Source organism: Ambystoma mexicanum, chromosome 1q (genome assembly GCF_040938575.1).
Source record: "Ambystoma mexicanum isolate Mex_15411 chromosome 1q, UKY_AmexF1_1, whole genome shotgun sequence".
Classification (NCBI taxonomy): domain Eukaryota; kingdom Metazoa; phylum Chordata; class Amphibia; order Caudata; family Ambystomatidae; genus Ambystoma; species Ambystoma mexicanum.
Genome location: NC_090922.1, coordinates 1,244,972,806 through 1,244,997,829, shown reverse-complemented (window position 1 = coordinate 1,244,997,829; position 25,024 = coordinate 1,244,972,806). Strand labels below are relative to the sequence as shown.

General features: G+C 47.4%; 1 protein-coding gene across 6 annotated transcripts in view; it reads left to right on the top strand.

The window, feature by feature from the left end:
• PATJ (PATJ crumbs cell polarity complex component) overlaps positions 1 to 25,024 on the top strand; it is a 3,332,662-nt gene that overhangs the window by 204,133 nt on the left and 3,103,505 nt on the right. For all 6 annotated transcript variants that reach the window (XM_069642041.1, XM_069642043.1, XM_069642045.1 and 3 more), the window contains exons 6-7: positions 9,503 to 9,701; positions 11,142 to 11,270. In XM_069642041.1, coding sequence (XP_069498142.1) covers positions 9,503 to 9,701; positions 11,142 to 11,270 — 328 coding nt within the window. The remainder of the gene's footprint in view (positions 1 to 9,502; positions 9,702 to 11,141; positions 11,271 to 25,024) is intronic.

The window sequence follows — 25,024 nt, the reverse complement described above, 5'->3', positions numbered from 1 at the left end:
GAATTAAGAAAAGACCTATCTGGCCCTATCGCTATAGCATATGTCCCTGCCTAACCAATGCTATAGCGTATTCCCCTGCCTAACCAACTAAACTAAAGGTGCTTGTCTGTCGTCAGGAAGTCAATAAATGAAAAATGTCCTCAGTCCAAACCTACATCTACCCATCCCTACCAATAACTGAACTGGGCAAAAAGAATGTCTCTGTTTGAATGGCCTCCCCTTTGCCTTTTTGTCTTATAGCTTGTTCTCACTGTTTCTTCATTTAATCCCACTCATCCAAATGTAAATGTCTCTTTATGATGATCTCTTTAGGTAAGACCGGCGGGTGTGATTCACAAGTTCTTGTCACTCTTTCCAACTGTTCATAGACTTTGGCCTCCATCTTGTATGATCCTCATACACCAGCTTTCAGACCTCTTCCTTGTACTGTGCAGTAGCACCTGGAGCGTTTTAAGTGCCGAATGGGATTACCAAATAAATGATCTCAGGCCCAACCAACCGCACAGACCTGAAAGTATATGGCAAATTACTACTTTATTATCAATTCAATAAAGTAGGGAAAACTGGCAAACAAACAAATTGTAGCTCACAAACTCTCAGCGCATTTCCATTACGCGAAAGGTTTTATACCTCGATGTACTCATGATTGGTTGGCTCTCTTCCAACCTTGGACATTTGGCTCGTTAGCAGCATGTAAGCAACGAAATCCAGATGCAGGGGAACAACATCAGACAACTGCCCTTCTTAGCTAATTAGCCTACCATCCCTCATCAGTTACGCCCTAAGCCAAGGCTGCTTCTTTGTCGTTGACCTTGCCGGCCGTTCTCTTCCTCGGAAATTTAAAGGGAGTGAAGGTACATTGCTAACTTTGGCTGGTACTTTACGAATAGGCTTTGTTTTCTAGTCTTGCACACCGTGTGAAGTGTCTGTGATTTTATTCATTCTGTCCTTCTATTTAATGCTATTTGAATCAATTATATTGGGTGCTATTACTCCTCTTGGCCACTGGAGAGCTGGTTGCTCTGTCTTGCATGTGCTTTCTGCACCTTTGATTGTTCAATTCTTGGCGCTCATAATTATTCACTCCTTTACTTAATCTGAGAGAAATATGTCTTAAGTTCATGGCTTTTCCTCTTTGACTCCTTTTGTGCATTGCAGTTCCTTCTTGCTATGGCATCCTTGATCCTGAGCCAAGCAAATACCCTTTGCTCTTGCACAAAACTGTATTCCAGCACCTGTCCGCTCTGCAGCCTTGGTCTTTCTCCTCGAGATTGCTTGCTTACTATTATACAATGCCGATGTCCATTTTCTCACCCTGGCTGCTTTACTCATGTTATATTTCAACATTAGCAAGCTTCTATGTCATTTTATCTACCTTGCGTTTCTGCATATATACATCTACTGCATCTGTAAGGAAGACATGGTATCAACAGTAAGACAGACACAAAGGACCACAGTTTAAGGGCGTTTATTGAGCTTCTACAAGGGGGTGATAAACGCCTATCTAAACCTAAATCTACAGACCGTCAAATAGTAACGCAGACCTAGTGGTGTATTGTCAAAATAAAAGGGCCTATACTAAAAAACCTATTGGCAATCTTTACCACTAAATAGAAACAGTGTGGGGGATAGTGTTTATGACAAAACGAAAAGTGTTAAAAATTAGATGTCAGATTTTCAGGCCATTGGACTCCCTTCCCCACGTTTTCAGCAAGGGATAAGGCGGTTCACTCGAGGGTAGCACAGTCTCTGGCTTCTTTAGCACGAGGTTATTGTTCAATCAGCATCAGGGCCTTCCGAGCAAAAGTCTCCTTGCTTTCTCAAAGTCTCTTCACTCAAAGGGCCTTATGTAACAAAAAAGTTCCTTTTCCTCTTCAGATTTTCACAAGAATTTACCTCAGGTGAGTCGCTCTCCACCCCAGATCCCCCTCAGACGGGCTCAGATCCTTTCAACACAATTAGTTTCCCTCAACCGGGCTCGGATTAATGTTAATTTTACATCAAGTAACAAAGACTTTCGAATGTGCACAGGGTTTGGCTTGACCCATTTGCAGGACCACTTCGATTTCACAATTCTTTCTTTTAACGTTTGCACCTTTTTGTTTGGATACCTAAGACTTTCGAATGAGCACTTGCGTGATGCCGGAGTACTTTGTCTACGGTATCGTATTTTAGCTTCAAAGTTCATTCACTCATCTGCTGTTTTAATAATCTTGTTCATACACTATTGCTGCTTGAAACCTTGGTTTCCACACAGACTGGTCTGGTATCAGTCTCCCCAATTCACCACTTGCTGATTTCCCTGGTGCTGCTTTGTTGTAGGAGCCAAGGACAGTATCAGAACGACAAACGCTTCTTCCCGCCTTGACTATCAATGCGGGAGAGCCCCCCGGTACCTCCGACACACAATGCCGGATAATTCAGCTTTAATTCCAGGTCTGTCTTTTCTTATTCTCCAAGGCTCATGAAAGGTCCGGTCTTTCGGTGAAAAGGTCAAGGACACTTCCCTCCTTGCTATCCTCTTCGGTCTTGTTGCCTTCTGCCTCCTATTAAACTGCCATCTTGGAACTTCTGCTTCGTCGTGTGCTTTTCCTCGCTCAGAGTGTGCTTTCGTGCTCCGCCTTTTATACCTGTGGGGGAAGTATGATGGAAGTCAGGTGTGTGAAATGATCAGTAATTGCCTGACCCTGCCTGACCATTGTGTTGGGACATATCCGGTATACGGCTCGGGTGTTAGTCCATTTTTGCTCACAGTGAATTGTCCCTGCAAATGTGTTCGTGTCGTGAAAAGGAGGTGAGGGGTCGAGTCCCTACGTATCCTACCTGGTTGGATGGGGTTAAAGGTGTTACAGGGAAGGGGATACCGCGTCTCGCCATCTGGTGTCCCACTTCCACTCCCTGAAGAACCCTCATCCAGGTGATCTTCCTGCACTGGTCCACCCCCAGGAACTGAATCCAAAAGCGATAGCCGTGTCTTGGCCACCTGGATGACAGATCCCCGGGGACTAGCGGGGGAGACACCTTTAGGTTTCTCGCACATCCCTTGTCACTTATCTTCTATGTATATATGGTTTTCTTCGTATTTGCATGTATGTTTACTTCGTTGCTTTAGTTACATCTACATTCTTCAGACATTCATACATCCGGTTTAGTTCATCCATGTGTCTTCTCTCTTCTGTGGCATCACTTCTCTTCGGTCAGACTTTACTTCTAGCTCTTCTACGTCCAGTGGGGTCTGCAGACTCATGTCTACCGTCTCGGTTCAAGGACACAATCGGTACGGTTGTAAGTGCATAACGTGTCTCATACCTTCGATGTGTTATTGTGATGATACCAGGTGTCATGCACAGTGCTTTCTTGCTGTTCTTCCAATATGACGGAGGTGAGGGGGAGGGCCCTATAGATGACGTATATCTGCCTCTTTACAGTACTTTATAGGGTTTTGTAGTTTGAGACTCCACATTCGTGGGATCTCCTTACTATATTCTTTCTGTATTTTTTTATTTCACCTGACACTCTTAATTCACACCATGTATTAGTACTCTTCCTGGAGTGGCCTCCCCACTTGTCTTCAATTACCTCGTATTTGTTCTTATTTAATTAAATAAATCTGTTTATTGATTTTCAAGACAAACAAAGGAAACCAAACAGAACAGCCAACCAGAAACCACGCCAGGTTGCATTGCAAATGTACATCATATCTATAAAACCATGAGAGAGAGGTGGGTAACATGTGAGAAAGGGTCTATGAACCAAAAAAGGGGGATGTTGGATTCTTAGGTCCCTGGCCCCCAGAATCCAACCACATGGGGTATGCCCAAGCCAGGTGTTCATGTATTCCCAGTCCATCTCCCCCACACCTCAGGACAGGAACTTCCCAGGGCAATCCCTGGCAATATATATATATATATATATATCTATATCCAATGAAATGGACTGATGTGCGTCCCTGAGAGATAGAAATTATAATATATATATTATAATTTCTATCTCTCAGGGACGCACATCAGTCCATTTCATTGGTCCAGCGGCTGAGGCTCAGTCCATCAGCGGATCCCCATGTGGAAGCTGGGTCTCTTGCCTAGTCCCTTTGCCACTGAGAGGATTTTTTTTTCATATTTGGTATACTCCCCAAATCCCCAGTATTACCATCTTTGGGTCTTGCAGAACTGGAGAACCCAAAGCCCCTGAGATCTTGCGGGTGCATCTGCCCCAGAAGTCTTGCATAACATCACAGTCCCAGATCATGTGGAAGAAGGTTCCCTCTGCCCTTCGACATCGCTGACAGTCCCCATCATCCACCGCCCCCACCTCTTCATCGTAGCGGAGAGTGATAAGCCTGGTGCAGTACTTTATACTGTATTAAGCAGAGTTTAGTGTCTATGCCATTCTCTCGTTGGAACATCAGTGCCTCAACCCATTCTTCTGATTCCAGCGGGCCCACTACACACTCCCATTTCTTATGGATCCAAGAAAGATCCTGGTCCCCGAAGGCAGTAATTAGCTCGTAGAGTGTTGATGTGACCTTCACCAGGATCCTGGCCTGGGGAATGTTTGCTTCTAGGGGAGAACACTTAGGAATATCAGCCAACGCACTGAATTGGGTATGGAAAGCCTGTTAATTGTAGGTGTCTGTATTGCTCCCTGGTCGGTAAAGCGAACCTGTCTTGCATTTCACTAAATGAAAATAGGTGCCCATTGTGTATCGCATCCCAGACGGTTCGTATCCGCAGGTCCTCCCACCTGGTGAAATACCCCATTTTCAGAACCTCTGGGATGTGCATATTGTTCCAGAGGGTCAGATCCAGTGTCCGTCTCCCACCCCACCCCACCCCACCCAGTATGATGAAAAGCTTCTGCCCAGATTTTGCTGATTTGTCATACCATCCCATGCATGCCCTATACCTCTTTCTCCGTTCCATACAATACTCTGAGGGGTGGAGTTACGCCTATAGCTCTGTTCTCACCCCAATATGCGGGAGCCCTGGATCCCCATGAAGCTGGTCATCCACAAATCCCAGCTGGGCTGCACCAGCAATAAGCCTGGAAGCAGGGTAGGCCTATTCCCCCTTCCCAGACAGAGTTGTAGTGTTTTAAGGGCTATGCTGGGCTGTTTCCCCTCCCCAGAGGAGTCTTCGGAGGTTACCATCTATGGCTACAAAGGCCATGTGAAGGATATAGAGCAGAGCGTTCTGGAGGACATACAGGCATCCCGGGAGGAAGAGCATTTTAAAGAGAGCCGCTGTGCCTATTAAGGTTAGTGGGAGGGTTTGCCATTGGGTTATGTCCGTTTCAAATCTGTCCACCACCGGTTGCAAATTTAGACGAAGGAAGTCGTCGGAGTTGGGTCCCACGTGGATGCCCAGATAAACGAAACTCTGAATAGAAACCGAGTAGGGGCAACACCGGGGGTGTCACGTCTATCCCACCCTGGAGAGGGAAGAGCACCGTTTTCTGTTTATTCACTTTAAGACCACAGAATTCCTGATATTCAGTGAGGATAGTCGTCACTAACCTGGTCCGGGGGATGAGGTCCGGGGGTTGCTCACGTATATGAGCAGATCTGCATAGAGTAAAACCTGGGTTTCCCCTGCCCACGGCCACACACATCCAGACCACTCCACTGACCCCCTGAGTCTAATTGCAAGCGTCTCAATGGGGGAGAAGGGGCAACCCTGCCTAGTTCCCCGCCCCAGCATAAAAGCCCTAGAGGAAGTCCCATTCACCCTTGCCACTGCTACGGGGAAGTCGTAAAGCATCTTACCCAGGACACATAGTTGACCCCAAATCCCATGCGATCCATAATATCCCAAAGGGCCTCCCACCACACAGTCAAAGGCTTTTTTCAGAATCAACCACCAAGATTGCAAGTGGATCATTAATCGCGGCTGCCTGATGAATGGCAAATTGTACCCTTCATAGATTCTTCCGGGTGGATCTAGATGGCATGACTCCACATTGGTCCGGGTGCACCATGGAGTGTATAACCCCCAGAAGTCTATTGGCCAAGACGCGGGCAAGAACCGTGGCCTCTCCGTTAATGAATGATATTGGCCTGTAGGAGGCGCAGAATTCCCGGGTTTGAGGCTACAATGGCTGCCAGTCTGAGATCTTGTGGAAAGTGCCGTTCCTCTCGGGAGCACACCAGCATACGGTGCATGTGTCCTACTATTGGTTCACCCAGGTGCTTCCAGGCCTCCAACGGGAACTCATTTGGTCCCAGAGTTTTCCTCGGATTGAAGTTGAGACGTGGCCCCCGCCACCTCCTCCTCTGTGATCGCGGTCTCCAGTTTACATGTCTGGTACTCTGTGAGGCGAAGGATCGCAATGGAGTCTAGAAAGTGTGAGCCCTCCTTCCCCTGCGATGCCGTCACCAGGGTTTAAAGACGTTCGTAAAAGGTGGCAAAAGCCTCAGCAATTTCATTGTCAACGTAAAGACCCCCTGCCCCGACCGCATGTATGGCACGTGCGCACTCCCTATTCCTATCACGTCTTTCCAGCCACGCAAGGGTTTTCTCAGCTTTATCTGCTGATTCATATATCTGACTGCGCACGGCCCAACGGGCAGTCCTCGCATTATCCAATGCCAGGTTCATCGGGACCTCTTGGGCCGTAACCAGAAAATCCTGTGCATCACCTGTCCCTGATGCGATGAACTCCTGCTCGGCCCTAGCCGCGGTCTGCTCTGACTGTGTGATTTTACGGGTTTGACGCTGGCAATGGGCCGACACCAGAGAAAGAGCCTCCACCCGGAGCACTGTCTTGTAGCCCTCCCAAAGCGTTATCAGGCTGTCAACGGGCCCTCGTTTAGGGAGAAGTATTCTGCCGTTTTTGGAAGAGTTCATCTAGCACCCCAGGGACACCAAGATAGTATGCATTGAGACGCCAGGTGCGTCTGGATTTGATCCCGCTGTGTTTTATCGCCATGATCAGAGGGGAGTGATCTCAAATGCCCCGAAATGTCAGCAGCCTGTCTACCATGTCTTGGGGACAAAGAAGTAATCTATGCGAGACAGAGATTTTTGGGCATTAGAAAAAAAGGAGAACCCGCAGTCTGTTCGCCATATGTCCACCCACCCAAGTGCCGTTGCAAAGGAATTTAGTTTGGTTGGGTGATCAGGCTTTCTAGTGCCCATGTGTGTTCGGTCCCTGGCCACTTCCATCACCTCAATGAAATAGTTGCACAGTACCCATTTATGCGCCCGTTTGTCCAGCATTATCGCTTGGCGTTCATTCAGGAGTTGAAGTGTGAGTGCAGGGGCTGCTTACACTGCTATTATCCCCCAGGTGGTTCCCCCAATGTCCCCAGTTATTACAAAGCACCCTCTAGGGTCTGCCTGGACCTCACCCAGTTGGAATGGAACTCTTTTGTGTATGAGGATAATAGTCCCCCATACCCTGCTAGAAAAGCCTCCATGAAAAGCTGCATTGTAATTGGATTGTGGCCACAAGATGTGTCTCAATAAGCAGAGCGATGTCGGGTGAGTGTCTGTTCAGGAACTAAAGCACCAACCTGCATTTAATGCTAGAGCCCAGCCCATTAACATTCCATGTGAGCAGGGTTAGTTGACCTTCATGTGCCATTGGTGTCAAGAGAGATGTTATCCGGGTGCGTGCGGGGCTCCCCCGTCCTCAGTTGTTTTCACCCTGGAGATTCCTCCCAGTGGAATGTAGCATAGTGTCTGACTCCAGACTTCCCGTCTTACCAAATCGTGACATTCATATGCGGGGGCCGAGAAGACCATCGTCCACCCCCTGCAACCACCCCGCTCTATGAGCAGAACCTGAAGCACCTGTAGCCCGAACTGTACGTCAACTGGGTGAAAAACCACAGAACAAAACATTATGGGGTATTTACCCCGCCTGCGAATACCAGTCTCACACCTTTAGGCAGCGGCCGCCGTAGTGGGGTCCCCTTGCTGTGCTAGTCCACTATAGAAACCTGAGAGGCAGCAAAGTGGTCATCCATTCCCGTCTCTGTCCTCTCCATTTTGCAGGGCTGCAAATGACTTCGTGACCTGACAGCCTAGCTGCGGCGGGGAACGGTCAGTCCTTGGTGTCTGTCTGGGTGGTGCTTTTGGCGACTGTGACGGTGCAGATACGTTCGGGATTTGGGTTTCCAGCCATTCCCATGCCTCTTGCGGCAAATAGAACAGGTGGGTGACAACCTCATGGTGCACTTTAAGCTGTGGCAGGAAGAACAGAGCATATTTTATAGCTAGAGATTGGAGTTTCTTTTTAACTGAGTCAAAAGATTGCCGGGCCCTCTGGTATAGTCTGGGTAGAATCCAATGCGGTAACCTTTGTAAGTAATGGGGCCAGTGACTCGGGCCACCTGGAGAATGGCGTCCCTATCCCAGAAATTCAGGAGTCTTGCAATGATTGTGTGTGACGGCACACCAGGGACTGGGCACCCAGTCGGGATTCTGTGTGCTCGCTCTATTGAGAAAAAACTTGGAGAGTTTCTTAGGAGCGAATAACTCGTTGAGCCATTGCTCCAGAAAAAGCTTGACACCGGGCCCCTCCTCCTTCTCAGGGACCCCGAAGATACGCATATTATTTTGGCTTCCGCACTGCGTTTGAGTTGGGTCACCTTCTGGGTGATTGCTGACAGTTTTTTCCATCTGTTTGACCATGCCCTCCGAGTTTGAGATCCTTTGCTCTGTCTCTGCAACTCTCAAGACCAAGTTGCAGAGGTCTTGTCAGAGAAAGGACATCTCTGCCGACAGGCCCACTATCTTGCCTTCCAGTGAGGACCTCGATTCTCCAATGGCCTTCATGACATCTGTGAGGGAAATGGAGGGATCCTGGTGCTCCTTGCTCGTGTCCTCAATCTCTGAGGCATGGATGGTGGGTCCCTGGGAGGCATCCACCGTGAAGAGATCCATTTTGCTCTGAAGGGCTAATCTTTTGCTCTCGTCCTTCACCATGTTGCTCGGAGGAGGGGGCTTCTGTTGCGTGCCCAAGTCTGCTCCCCGGGGGAGGGGTCCTCCGTTTGACAGTCAATCAGGCACAGGGCAGGCCCCAAGGCGACAGTGGCCAGACCTCTTGTCAGGCCTTGCAGTTGTGTGCAGCAGCTTCTCTTCGGTGCGGTTATGTGCAGCAGTCTTCCCCCTCCCCCCCACCACCCCTCTATGCACTACAGCAGGTAATTCAGGTGCTCCTCAGTCCGCCCTCCCATGTGGACATCTGGGCCCCAGTGGGGCGATGGCAGAGGGGGGTTGGGGATGGGAGTGGGGGGGAGAAGAGGGAGGGGGCCTGCATTACCAGAACCCCTTGCACTCCATATACATCACAATATAGCGTATATGTCATTCCACCTTCTGTACAGATCAAGGTACATACATTTGTTTCTTCCTTACATTAGAGAATGGGGATGGATGGTTGAATGCAAAACGCCATCAAAAATAAAGTTTGTATCGAAAGTGGATCCTAAGTGTAGCAGTATCTTCAGGAAGAATGTCTACTATAATTTTCGATTTTTGTTACATATGTTCTTCAGGGACGGAAGATTGAAGGAACATGATCACATACTAGCCATTAACCACACTCCAGTGGACCAGAATATTTCTCACCAGCAGGCCATCGCTCTTCTCCAACAATCGAAGGGATCCATACATTTGGTTGTTGCAAGGGCACCAGGTTACATAAATAATGCAACTTCTACCAGCATACCAGGTGGATTCACATCACCAGACGCGGTAAGTTCATGGCATTTGTAGCTTGTTTTCAATCTTGAATATTTTTCACTAGCATCAGTTTTGTATTTTTTCTTTTGTATCAGTTTATCATGATCACTTTCTGAAATACCATAGTGTTTTAGGTATTGGTCAAGAAAAGGTAACCCTAAATAGCTTATTTTAACACACATATGAGAGAGTGTGTCTGTTGGAACCTCTGAGTGGGGATCTTAATTTGGTGTCTGGGGAATCGATATTATCTCGGACAATATTCCCCCAAAAATATATTCTTTAAAAACCCTTAATAGTCTGGTGGAGATTAGTAGGACACATTCTATAACATGATCAACTGGGCATGAGGCACTGCTGGAAATGATTACTCCAATCAACACCATAACATCTTGATCCTTAATGCCACCAATTATTTACTTGTGTATGTGTTTATTGGCCTATCATTCAGATAAGTGTGCACCTTGTCATAACAGATTAGGACCACCTGCAAAAATAAACATTAAAGTAAAAAAAAAAGTATATTTGTAATACTCATATGTACCATGCTGCGCCTTTCTTCAGGAATTCTGCTTATACACCCATGCTCCTGCTCGCCTCTAAGCAGCGAAGCCAGTGGTCTACATGATCTATCACCTTCTGCATGCATTTTAGCCTTCACCACATTGTACATGAACTATATCTCCCAAAGGGGCGGATCGTCAATTTGAATCTTTAATTTTCTTATTTTAGATGGTACTCTTCTGTCTTCGGTAATTTCATGTTTCCACTCATCCAAATTCCCTTCTAATATCTGTCAATAATTGCCTGATATTCCTTATCCCGTTCCCTTCAAGGAATAGGCGAATGCCCTTAACAATTACCTTAACTGTTTTCCAAACTGTGCTAGTGGCATTCTCTCAAAAAAGCATCTCTTGTTCCAGCCAGGTAGGAAATATTCCATTGCCATGTGCATCTACTTGAAACCACCACCAAGTCATCTTTCAATACAACCACCCTTGTTTAAACATTAGCATATTCACTACCCTCCCTAGAAGTCCCTGTAGAAAAGGGTACTACAGTGAATTGCTTTTTTCTACTCCTAATGGACCATTTTATTCCCAGTTTAAAAAAACTAGGAGTAAAATACTCCACTTCAAAATCTTCACTGCCCCACAATTCCTACCCCTTGTGGCCCTGGCAGGGTGTCTGGTTTCCTGGGAGACTGGTCCTATTCCTTCATTCTTCGTTAACTGCTGCTACCAGAACAATAGCCTGGCATGTTTTTGGTATGACTTATTAATTATTAACAATATGAGGTGTGATGTAAAATGACTGTACGAGATGCTGGTGGCAACAGGTTATGGTAGGCTTGACTGTATCACACTATCTGCTAATAGACAGTAGCTCTTGAACCTCAATGTGTTAAACAATAATAATTTTTGTTCATATTGTTGCTTGCTCTATTTGCAGATTCGTTGGGGCTATGTTGAAGACATTGAACTCATTAACGATGGTTCAGGATTAGGTTTTGGAATAGTAGGAGGAAAATCAAGTGGTGTAATCGTGCGAACTATTGTTCCTGGTGGATTAGCAGATCGGGTAATTTGTTTATTGTGAATTTTAGAACTCATAAAATGTAATGTATAATGAATTCAAAGATCTGCATTAAAGTACTTGCTTTGAGTTAATGAGAGCCCATGATTGTTTGAATTAATTGCTCTCTGAATGCAGTTTGCAACGGTATATGCAGTGAAAGAAATAAGAATGCTTACTCGATACAAGTGATTACTTACGGTTATGCCCCTTATGCAGTTTAATTACTTTATAAAAGCTACAAGTTAGTCAAATATCAGTGATTTTTTTTTTTTTTTTTTGCAAAATTGATTTTATTAGGTATTTTCATGTCATGTGATTACAGGGTTTTCTCTTTACCATATTCGCATTATTCATTCAAATACTACGCAAGCAAGTTTAATGTTCATTTTCTTAATTTAACTTATAACACCCTTCCCCCCTCTCTCTCTCTCTCCCCCCCCTTGGAGACTTGAATGGTGTAGGGTAGTAGTCTTCGGTGTCTAGACACTCACTGCCGAGGGGGTCTGTGCTGCCTTATAGTCTCAAGTCACTTATATGCTTCCAGGCAGAGCGCCCATTCCATTTCCCTGCTTGGTGAGATTCCATGGGTGGCACCTGTGATGTTTTCCATTTCGTAGAGTTCTCTGCCTTTTCGAGCCCAGGTTAGTTCTGAGGGGAGGTTTTTGGCTTTCCAACTTATGGTGATACAGATCCTGGTTGCTAGGAGGAGAAAGTGTGCCATGTGTGGGACTCTTATCCCGTGACCTTCTTGTTCTTCCAGCACAAATAGCACAAGTTTTGGGTCGTTGTCCCGCGTAATCCCTTCGACATTCTTAATCCATGTCAACACTTCTTTCCAGTACGTTTGGGATTTTTTCGAGCATGACCACCACATGTGCCAGTACTCGGCGGGGGCCGTGTATCCCCTCTGCATCCCCTCCAGCATAGTGTGCTGGTTTGCTGCAACATTTTGGAGAGTTTAGTTGGGTCGTACTGCCAAATGTGCAGTAGTTTGATTCCTTGTAGTTTGTATTGTGCTGAGATGGAGTTTTTTTGTGCTGATCTACACATTCTGGACCACAGCTGATCCTAGGTCTTTCTCCCATCTTGTTTTGAGGTTATCGAGTCTGTGCCCTAGTTCCCCTATAAGGGATTTATATAGTTGGGAGGTAAGGCCCTTACTCAAGCTGGTCTGGCTAAGTATTTGTTCCAGGGAGATTCGGTCTCTTTAGAGCTTGTCTTTCCATTTCGGTGTCAAGAGCACTCCTTTCAGCTGCAGGAACATGAGCACCCCCAGTGATCCCAGTTGCGGCCCTGTTTCCAGGTCTTGGATTGTTATGCACCCATCGGGTTTTATGATTTGTCCCACTCGTTCTAGGACCGCTTCGTACCATCTTTGATATCGCTTTGGTTCTTGGTAGGGGGTCCCTGATAGGGGGGGGGCCCACACACAGCTCATAGCGGTTGGCCATGTTGTGAGACCTTTAATTTCTCCTTTGCTCCACCACAACTTCAGGAGCGAACCCAGTGCAAAGTGCTTGATTGTACTTGCCGGAAACGATTTCTTGAGGGCCACAACCATTCTCCAAGAGTTACCGGCCTAAGTAGGTGGTTCTTAATGACCACCTATTGTTTCTGACTGTCTCCTCTCAAATGTGGCACAAGGGCTCGGAATTGGGCCGCACGATATGTGGAAGGGTCCGGGAGTCCTGTTCTTCCCTCCTCCTTTGGTTGAATTAGGGTGCCTTAGGAGATGTTGTTTTTGTCCCCTGCCATACGAATTTCATGAACATGGCTTTCAGTTCCACAAAGTGGGTCCGGGGGATGGCATTGGAAGCATATGGTATTGATATAAGATTTTGGGCAGTATTACCATCTTTATGGCATTTAATCGGCCTAGCCAAGACACTGTAAGTCTGCTCCACCTGTCAAGGTCTTTTGTTAGTTCGAGCAGTAGTGGGGGCAAGTTGGCCTCATATAGGTCTTCTGAGTTCTTCGGGATTCTGATCCCTAGGTACTTTAAGTTCTGATGTGTTGTGGATATTCCCCCTGTGACCACGTTTCTATCTTCTGGGTCCGCCGGCAGCTTGTATGGGAAGAGTGAGTATTTTTTCACATTTACTTTCAGCCCTGCCCACTTACCAAATTTGTTCAGTGTCTGTAAGAGGATCGGGATAGTTGTGCTTGGATCTGTCATGTACAGCATTATATAATCGGCGAACATAGCCAATTTGTATTCTTTATCACCCACCACAATCCCTTTTATTGTCGAATCTTGCCTAATTGCATTTCCAAGGGGTTCGATTGACAGAGCATAGAGGAGTGGGGACAGAGGGCATCCCTGCCTGGTTCCCCTGGTCAGACCGAATTCTTCCGAGAGGCTGTTATTCATGGCGACTTTACCTCTTGGGTCTTTGGGGATTGCTTGTATTCCCTTTATAAACCTCTCCAAAGCCCATGTTTCTCAGAATGGCCCAGAGGAATCCCCATTCCACTCGGTCGAAGGCCTTCTCCGAGTCCACAATGAGTAGTGCATGGTCCCTGTCTATCCCTTTGGAGTGCTCCATGATGTCCTGGGTTTTCTCATCGCGTCTGACCCCTGTTTCTCCTTTATGAAGCCCACCTGTTCCAGGTGGATCATGCGATCGTCCATGCTTGTCGCTAGGACTCTCGCGTACACCTTAGCGTACGTGTTCAGCAGTGATATAGGACGGTAGGATTTGCATGATGTGGGGTATCTTTCTGCTTTGGGAAGTACCACTATGTCCGCTACTGAAAAGTATGGAGGAGCCTGGCTGGACTCCGTATGAAATTGAATAGCTTAGCTAGGTGCAGGGACAGTGTCTCTGTGAAGTGTTTGTAGAAGCCCATAGTGTAGGGGCCGTGGCCTGGTGCCATGGTGTAAGGAGGCAGAGACGCCGAGCTCCGGCCAAGTTGCCATAACACGATCCTGAAACGGTGTTAAAAAAACACCACCATCCTAAAGAAACAGACTTGGGAGAAGCAGAAGCAATACCCAGCACAGCACAAGCAAACCGTGAAAAAATCGGACCCCGGGAAGGCACGAAAACTCGCCCGGGCCGAACCTCCAGGACCGGGACACCCAGCAGCCGCGACGGAGTTGACCTGATCTGCAACGGGTGGCTGAACCCAGGGTAAGCCAGGACCCCCACAACAAGGCGGGAGAAGGGGAGGATCCCACCCGACGGCGCAGCACAGAAACAAGATCACGGGGTGCACGACACAGGATCAGTGACCAGCCGCCCCAACCGCGAAGCTGCAAGGGAAAGGGAGACGCAACGCGGGGGCCACACCTGGGACCAACGAGACTAAGGTGAGCCACAGCAACGGGGGCACTAAAGGAAACAACAAATAAAGACAATTGGGATCAATATTACAAGGCTGCCGAACCCAAACGCCAGCACAGTGAAGGGGGGGCGGGAAACGGGGTGCCCCAGCAAAGAGCTCTGAATAACTCCAGGCAACAGTCCAACACCAACGCACCTTAACCACCCCACAAAACACTACAAGTAAGGCCACCCATAAGCTGCTTCCACCAAGCGCTTTGCCCATGAAACGGAAGGGGCTAAAATAAGGCAAATCGGACCCAGCAGACTCCAGCCCACAACTGCCTAAATTCATAACGCTGACCCCCACAGCAACAACCCGAAACAGAGGCTCCACTGGAATAACCCCACAGGGCACCATGGAACACAGAAGGGGGCAAGATCAAGCAACCCCACCATGCACGAACCGCCACCATAACGAATCAAATTATAAAAGGGCAGCTTAAGAAGCACTGAACTACAATCATAACATGCACAAAAAAACAGCCCAAATAAGACAAGGCCACAGATCACGCCTAAACCAAAAAGCAAGGCGGACACCAAGGGCACTGAACTACCACCTATAACGCACTACGGACACAACGTAGCACCACAATGTCCTCTTCCAGAAGCAAGGGGAAGATCGCCACAGTGAACTCTTTTGTCACAACCAAATCCCACGCCCCCAGCACACACAGCAACCTCTGACATCGAACACCAAAAAACAATGGACGGGGACGATGGGGACAACCAAGTATTAGAAGCCCTACCCGCACTAAGAACATTCATAGACACTAAAATCGAAGAAGTGAAATCCGACATGCAGCTCATGCGCCAAGACGCCCGCAACCTCACAGAGAGAGTTACTAACGCAGAATCGGCCTTCCAGGAGACAGCAGAAGACACTGCAGACCTAAAACCCCGAATGGCAGAATTAGAAAGGAAAGTGGTCAGACTAGATGCAAGATCCGAGGAGGCAGAAGGACCGCCAGGCGCAATAACCTAAGGATACTCGGGGTACCTGAAGGAGCAGAAGGACTGAATCCAACTGCTTACATAGAAAACTTAATGCAGCAAGAAATCGAAGCAGGACAACTAACACAAGGTTTCGCTGTGGAAAGGGCACACCGCTCCCACCAAAAGAAACCACTAGGCTCATATCCCCGCCCAATAATCGCAAAGATCCTCAACTTCCAAGATGGGGAAACCATATTAAAATACTCCAGAGAGGGAGGAGTGATAGAACGAGATAACGTCAAGATCACCATTTACCCAGACTATACACCAATGGTACAAAGGGCGAGACATTTGTTTGTTCTAATCAAGGCTAGGCTCAGACAAATGAATCTAAAATACATGTTACTGTACCCATCCAGACTGAAGGGCATTTATAAAGGACATGCAATATTCTTGGAAACACCGGCAGCCGCCACCATGTGGATGGAGCACAATAACCTAGCAGAAGGGCAAGAGGCAACCTCTCAAGAGGCTCGGGGCTGAAACCATGGAGCACAGAGGACCTGCAATCACTCCTCCCCCGACAACCCCATTGAAGGACCAACATACTGAAATGCCATGAACACCATAAAGATATGAGGCAGCAAAATGGTTATGGAACTTGCTCGTCCTCCCTAACCGAGCACACAGCACTAACCCATGAACAGACCAGTGCAGGCCTGTTGCCAGCACAACTTCAACCCAGGATGGGACCAGACTGCTCCTGAGCACTGCAAAGGGAAAGCAGTCGCTGGGCACAACTGTTCTAGTAATGTTTTTCGTATTGTTTGTCACACTGTCTTCAGGCCACAAATAACCGGAGGGATAAAGGACATGAAAACCATAAGTCTCAGAGCTAAGAAAGGGAGGGGCCGTGCACTGGAAGCAGCGACCACCCCAGGGACCTAGCTGGGGTCGAACCAAAGCAACGCCCAAAAGTCGATAATGGCGACGCAACTCGGGGTAATGACATGGAACGGGAGGGGGATGGGGTCATACTTACGGAGAAATCTAATCTAATCCAATCCTTCTTATGAAGAAATAAAGTCTCGATTGCAATGCTCCAAGAAACCGACCTTAAGGCGGAAGCTACGGCCAAACTGACAGAATGCTGGGGGGGCCATGGGCAAGGAGCGCCCTACTCCAAATACGCACCTGGTGTATTCACATAGGTGAGTCCAGAGGTACCATTCCAATTGCTAGGAGTGGAAGCAGATAAAGAGGGCAGATACTTAATAATGTGGGGAATAATTGAACACATCAAAATATGCATAGTGAACTCCTACTTCCCCCACCATGGCTTACTCACGCACCTCTAGCAACTGTGCACCAAAATATCACACCACAGAGATGGAACCTTCATATGGGAGTGGGGGACTTCAACTGTGTTAAATATGGAGCTATGGACAGATCTGACCCACCACAACTACTAAAAAACGCGACCTCACAGGCGCTGAATAACATGGTGGAGCACCTAGACCTAGCTGATGTTTGGAGAGAACTGCACCCCACGGAAAGATGCTATTCTTACTACTCGTCCCCTCACAACCTAAACATCAGAATAGACTATCTGTTCATTGATGGAGAACAATTGACGCAAACAGAATCTGTAAACTACCTGGGCAGATCGATCTCAGACCACTCTCCCTTACTCACTCAGTGGAAGCTCAGAGGCCCCAGACACCCCATCCTGATGTGGTGAATGCCCACTGAAGCTCTAACCGATTAAGCATTTAAAGAAAACCTAGGGGATAAACTAGAGGAATTTGTAAGTATCAACAAAGGAACAGTGGCCAGATGGAGCACATTATGGGAAGCTATGGAAGTGGTGACACGAGGGGAAACGATGGCGGGTGCAGGGGGAGTCCGAAAACAACTGAGAAGAGAACTGGAGGACCAGGAAGAGGAGATAAAACAACTGGAAGCTAACACCCATAACACCAAAGCGGATGAGAAAAAACTAAAGGAGATCAGAAACAACTGCCAACTAGCCTGGGAGAGACTATCCAAATTAGACTTCACAACATGCACCGCCATGGTGCATAAAGAAGCTGACAAACCAGGCAGGTTACTGGCCTGCCTGTGCAAAAAGGAACACCCAAGACAACTGCCGAATGAAATCAAAGACGAATACGGAGTAACACACAAGACGCAACTGGCGATAAATGACACTTTCACTGAGTTTTATTCCAAGCTATACACCCACGACCCACAAGTGCCGAAAGAGCATATCAAGACCACCCTAGAAGAGCTAGGACTCCCCAAACTAACCAGCGAGCAGAGGGAGGCGTTAGAAGAGGCGATCACCACAGAAGACGTAACGGAAGCAATCGGTTCACTTGCCACATGCAAGACCCCAGGGAGCAACGGCCTCCCACCGGAGTTCTACAAGGCCTACGAAACAACCTTAAACCCCATACTACACAAAGTATTCCTAGAAGCGTATGAGACAGGGACTCTACCAGGAAGCATGGGAGAAACGCTCATAATCCCGATGCTTAAGCCAAACAAACCCGCAAATGACTGCGACTCCTAATAGCGATGCTAAATTACGACAGTAAGATCTTAACCACCATAATAGCCAAAAGACTAGCAAGGGTCCTTAATCCACGACGATCAAAACAGATTTGTAGCAGGCCGTAACACTACAGCTAATCTACGAAGACTCCAACACGTCATGGCACAAACCCTGGGGAGCGGGGAAGACATGGCAGTGCTGTCATTGGACACCATCAAGGCGTTTGATTTTATAATCTTGGAGTGACTAATCGAGGTCCTCGGGAATTCGGGTTCGGTGAACGCTTCGTGAGATGGGTGTTAAAGTAATATACAACGCCCCCATGGCAAGAGTGAAGACTGGGAGTATGGTGTCAAAGGCCTGGGCAATACAAAGAGGCACCAGTCATGGTTGTCCGCTATCACCAATGTTATATATCCTGGGGCTGGAGCCGATAGCTATCTACTTTAGGAAGCAGTTCTTCGACGCAGGGATGAAGGTGGGCGGGAAATACAACATAATCTCACTATATTCCGATGATAGCACTAGACATACTGGACAATTGTGCATGCTACTCGGGGATAACAATTCAGTAAGCAAAAATCATGTGCATTTCCACTGGCCGGGCTCAGAGGGGTAAAGGAGGCAGACCTACCCATGGTGCGAATCAAGTGGCAGCCTGAAGTGTTTTGATACCTGGGAGTTAACATAAAACACACGCCAGAGCTCACACACAAATGCAACACAGAGGCTGTAATGAGAGGACTACGCAACTCCATGAAATTCTGGTCCAAACTACCACACTCAATGATGGGCAGAGCAGCTATCACTAAAATGATAATCCTTCCGAGATTCTTGTTGTACTTTATAAACATATGCTACTACATAAGACCACCCTTTTTCAGGAGGCTGGAAACACTGCTCAAAGAATTCTTATGGGGAGTGACCCGGCACAAACTACCCCTAAGCATACTGACACTACCACACAAGGAAGGAGGGATACAACTTCCCGACCTCCAGAAGTACTACTTAGTGGCACAGCTCAGCCACGTGACGAGATGGCTGTCCGATGAACCAACAGCTGAAACAGATCTACTGCAACAATTGACAGCTCCAACATACCCCAAAGAAACACTATGGAACCAGCAGATTGAACCCCCAAACATCCCCATGATAGTAAAGCTAGGCAGACAAGTCTGGAACAAGACCAGCTCGGTGCTTTGATTCACCTGAAATTCCTATACTTGCAGATGTATGCAAAACCCCCACCGATCTACCTGCAATGAGGAGCTGGGAAAAGATGGGACTGTACACCTGGGGAGACATGTTCGATGGAGTTTTCAGGGACTTAGACTCACTGCACGCACAAGAGGGACTGGCAAAAGACCAGTTCTTATGGTACCAACGGGTCAAGCACACCGCAAAGAAGAAATGGGGCACATGGCCTGAGGAAACAACACCGAACACCATGCTACAAGAAATGTACAACCTAAACGACGGCTGGAAACCCGTAGCCAGATTATATAGCCAAATAATGGACAGACCCAATCCCCGTAGCACGTCGCTGAAAGAAAAGTGGGAGAAAGACTTGGAAATCGCCATGACCGAGAATGAATGGGAAAGGGCACTACTCTACCCTAAAGAGGTGTCCAGAAATGCCAGGTTCAGGCTAATTCAGCTAAATGTCCTATACAGAACTTACATGACCCCACACAGGGTAGCCAGCTTTAACAAACAAGCACGACCGCAATGCCCCTGGTGCATTAATGAAGATGCTAACATGATCCATACTGGACCTGTCGCAGGGTGCTAGGATTTTGGACCAAAATTGAACAAGCCTGCAGAAAAGCGGGAGTGAACGGGTACGAATGGACCCCGAAAGAGTGCCTATTAGGCACATATCCCAGATTGAGCAAATACAAGCACATCGTAAAACTAATGGACATGGCGTGCATTCTTGCAAAGAGAGCAATCGCAATGGCATGGAAATCAACTGGGGGCCTGTGACAATTAGTCAGTCAAGTGTTTTTTTTTTTGTTTTTTTTTTATGAAATAAAAATGGGTCTTTATTCAGACTTACAACTGGTTGAAAAAAATAATAAAGTATGTAAATGCAGGGATCTTCACAGCAAGTATTCTTTCTCTTCTCGCTGTCCTTATTCAGTATTCTTTTTCTGATTCTTTGCAGGGAATGTAGTAAGGTCCTCTTGCAAGTCTTCTCTTCCTAGTCCTCATATGCCCACCAGCCTTCTGCAGCTCCTGCCGGTCCGTCTGGGTTGTTCTGCAACGAAACCAAGAGTGAACAACACTCCTCCTCAACTCTGTGCCTTCATATATACAGGGCTTAACAGGCCAATCAGGATTTACTTCCTTTACCACGTTCTAAAAACCCTCCCAAGCCCCTCCCCTTTTCCCCTTCAAGCCTGGCGTGCTGCAGCTTTTCCTGCCTCCTACCGCCCTGTTCAGGTCTTCATTGAACAGGTAAGCGATTTATTGAAAATGTTAGTTAATGGGTTTTTGGTTGGGGTTTTCGTGGATTTCGGGACGTCTTTGCTGAACAGCGTGGTGTTTGAGCAGAACTTCTGCTATGCAGCAATGCAGCGTCTCATTGAATGCGGGTCCACGGCTCAGGTCCCTAGGACGGCAGCAACAACCAAACGCTCGCCTCTCTGCTAACGTGCAGCAACACAGCGTTTCGGCTCTCGCATACCCGTCTCTCGGCTCCACATGTCTATTGTAAACTATGGCCGGCGGCGGACTTTCCACTCCGAGTTCGGCCGACCACCCATTATCAGCCTTCTGCTCCTCTTTACCGGCCCCTCCTTCCTTTGAGGGTTGCCCTATTGGTGGGTCGGTATTTCTCCCTTCATTTCGTTCCGTGTCTGCACAGGAATATGGTGCATTCTCCTGTCCCCACCACTCCCCAAGCAGGTGTGGTTCGTTTTTGCTCTGAGATGCTGGGAATCACTGTCTCCATTGGCCCCCTACGGGAGGTTTCGTGTTCCTGAATCTTCCCCCTCCCCCCCCCCCCCCCCATCCCCCACCTGAAGCATCCAGCCGATGGGACAGATCTGCGTTTCTGGACAGGTAATCCGGGATTAACTGGAAAGCCGCTGGTCTGTGAACGGTTTCAAAACAGAATTCTTGTAAGGTGAGGAACCATCTCAACACCCGTTGGTTGGGATCCTTCTGGTTGGCTAGCCATTGTAGGGGGGCATGGTCTGTGAACACGGTGAACTTGGTGAACTTTCTTCCAGCCAGGTAATACCCGAGGGTCTCAATCGCCCATTTAATTGCCAGACACACTTTTTCGATGGTGGAATATCCAACTTCATGTGGCAACAGTTTACGACTGATCAATGCTACCGGATGTAACTCCGCCTCACTACCTTGTGAGTGTACAGCTCCCAATCCTAGCCCTGATGTGTCTGTTTGTACATAAAATCGTTCTTGGAAGTTTGGACACTGCAACACAGGATGTGCTGATATGATCTGTTTAAGATCAAGAAAGGCTTTACACGCTTTATCATCCATTAGTAACTTTCCGGTGTAGGGGGATTAGAGAGCTTCCGTCAAAGGACTGGCAATGGAAGAGAAGAGAGGGATAAAGCGGCGGTAATAGCCGATAAAGCCCAAAAACGCTCTGACTTGTTTCTTATTGCTGGGCATAGTTAATTTCCCAATTGCTTCGATTTTGTCCATTTGAGGTCTAATAAGTCCATTCCTGAATAGATATCCCAGATATCTGGTCTGATTGGCTCCCAGTATTGTTTTCTTCGGGTTTATATGAAGCCCGGCTGTTTGCAGAGACGTTACTACGGCCTTGAGATGTTCCAGCTTTTGCTATATACAACTATATCGTCCAGGTAGGCTGAACTGTATTGATGGTGCAGGGCCAGTACCCGATTCATCAGCGATTGAAATGTGGCTGGAGTCCCATGCAACCCAAAGGGCAGGACTGTAAATTGATATAGGCCTGAAGGGGTGGAAAAAGCAGTTTTTATTTTATCTTCTGGTCTCAGTGGTATCTGCCAATACCCCTTTGTCAGGTCAATGGTACTGATGAATCTTGCTGTACCTAACTGTTCAATGAGTTCATCGATCCGGGGCATGGGGTAGGCTTGGTATGTTGAGATGGAATTCAATTGCTTGTAATCCATGCAAAAGCGGATACTGCCGTCTGGCTTTGGGACCAGCACAATCGGGGATGACCAATGGCTGCAAGATGTTTTTTTTTAAAAAAAATGTTCTAAACAATTTTATTAATTTTATTCAAACAACAAATAACAAACCAAACTCAACTTACAGTGGATACATAACTTGCTCATAAATACACATACATTGTTACATTTTCGCCCACTGTATTTCCCGTCCCTCCCCCCTCCCGAGCCTATTTTCTCCCATTGTTAGTCTCCACCTCTTGTGGTGGGGAGTCCTCTTCCGCCACGCTTATTGAGTCATCATCACTTGGTCCATCATTCGAAGGCCCAAATAGTTCTGCTATTAGTTGTCTCCAACCCGCTAGGGCTCCAGCTTCACCCTCTATGTCCTGTTTACACGCTTCCTGCCATGCCACTGTTTCTGCCTCCGCCCACTTCTGCAAGTCCCTCCACCACGTCTCCACTTTGGGCTTGTGACATGCTTTCCATCCCATCGCAATCCTTCTCTTCGCCAGAACATACGCCAGATCTTTCAATTTATTCACATGTTTAAGCTTCCGCGGTCTGGGGAACCCTCCCAACAAACAAGCCCACACAGTATCCACCTTCATGCAGATTCCCTTGTCTTCCATTTTCTGTGCTATGTTTCTCCAATATTTCGCTATCAGTGGGCATCCCCAGAACATATGTACCATTCCTGCGTTTCCTCATTACATTTGGGACACACTTGGCTTCCGGCGTTCTTAAATTTGGCTATCTTTAGTGGCGTCAGATATGCTCTGTGAGTTATATACAACTGTATTTGTTGCAGCCTAGCATTTCTCGATACTTTTTTATGATACCCCTGAGCCCTTTCCCACATCCCGTCACTCATCAGGTTCCCCTACTTCTTCCTCCAGTCAAGTCTAAGTTGCACCACTTCCTTGCCCACTTGAGTCATCGTCATCTCATATACTCTAGACGTTTCATGCCCCCCTTCCGCTTTATCATATATCGTATCTAGTGTGGTGTCCGGTTCCACTGCTAGTTCCATCTCGGACCAGGTATCTTTAATTCGTTCCACCATCCCATGATACGTAATATATTGCCCAGCACTCAACCCCGTTTGTTCCACCAGCTCCTCAAATTCCAATATTTTCCCTTCTTGTCACACATCCCCCAACATTGCTATTCCTACCGGTTCCCAATACTTCCTAATCATTAACCTTAGTTGCTTTTCTGTTCCCATCATTGTGACCAATGGGATTTGCGAAGAGCACAGGGCCGGCTTGTCCATCAACCGGCACGCCCTCTGCCACATCCCTCACCCAAGACCCAACATCCCCGGACGACCTCTCAGCTCCCGCTTGGGTAACCATATCATTTCTCTCAGAAAATATGGGGTGCAATCTCCTTGATGCAGCCTATGCTCTAAGGTAGGCTCCGCAGAGAGCCATTTGGCTACATGTTGCAATTGGCTCGCTACATAATATACTTCCCAGTTTGGTAATTTAATGCCCCCTTTCTCATGCAGATTTTGGAGTTTCCACAGGGCTACCCTGTTGCTCATCCCGTACCATCGGAATTCCCTGCATATGCTGTCCAACCTAATAAAGAATTGCCGGGGTATGGAGTATGGGATATTCGCGAAGCAATGCAACAGTCTGGGCAATGCCACCATCTTGACCATCGCCCCTCGCCCCATCATTGCCAAGGGGAGTTTCGCCCAGAACTTCATGCTGTTTTCCAGTTTCTGAACCGTTCCTTCTGTGTTATGCCTATGTTTGGCTTCTACTGTATGGTATATGTCTATCCCAAGATATCTAAAGGTTGTGGCCTCCCACGGTATCTGAAGTACCGGCAAATTCTCTGCCAAGAGCCCCCTATATCTGCCCAGCGGGAACACACAGGATTTACTGGGGTTCACAGCTATACCTGAAAGTTCAGCAAACCTCTCCACCACTTCTAACACATACTGCAGATTCTCCTCTGGGTAGCGCAAATACAATAACATATCGTCTGCGTATAGTGAAATTAAATGTGATGTTTACCCGACAACAATGCCTATTGCGTCATATTGCTGCCTTAAATAAATCGCCAGAGGCTCCAAAGCCAGAATATACAACATGGGGGACCAGGGGCATCCCTGTCTGGTTCCTCTACCAAGTTGCCACCTTTCAGAGATCACAGTTCCTGTCTTCACTCTCGCTAATGGCGCACTATATAGGAGTTCTACCCAGTGAAGATATCCTGGCCCCATACCGTAATTAGCTAGGGCCGCCTTCAGCCAGGGCCACTTGACCGAGTCAAATGCATTGATCGCATCCAGTGATACTATCGCCATTTCGCTAGTATCTCCTTCAGTATGTTCGACCACTCGATGGAGTCGCCTCTAATTATTCGAGATATTCCTATTTGGGACATATCCTGTTTGATCAGGGTGTATTAGTTTATTTATGACCTTCTTTAGTCTGTTTGCTAGAACCGCTGTTAAAATCTTAATATCTTGGCCTATAGGATCCGCAGTCACTACCAGGCCTATTGGGCTTGGGGAGTGGTATAATAACCGTTTCGCGCAGTGATTCCTGTAGTCTCCCAACTTCATTTGCTTCATTAAGCATTTCCACAGTGGGGGGGAGAATCTCTGCTTTATATGCCTTATAAAATTCGCTTGGGAGTCCTTCGGTTCCCGGGGTTTTACACGTGGGCAGCTGCCTCACCACTTCTTCTAGCTCCTCTAGGGTGATCGGGGCATCTAGCTCCTCCCTCTCCTCTACACTAAATTGGGGTAGTCCAATATCTTCCAGGATGTCTCCTATT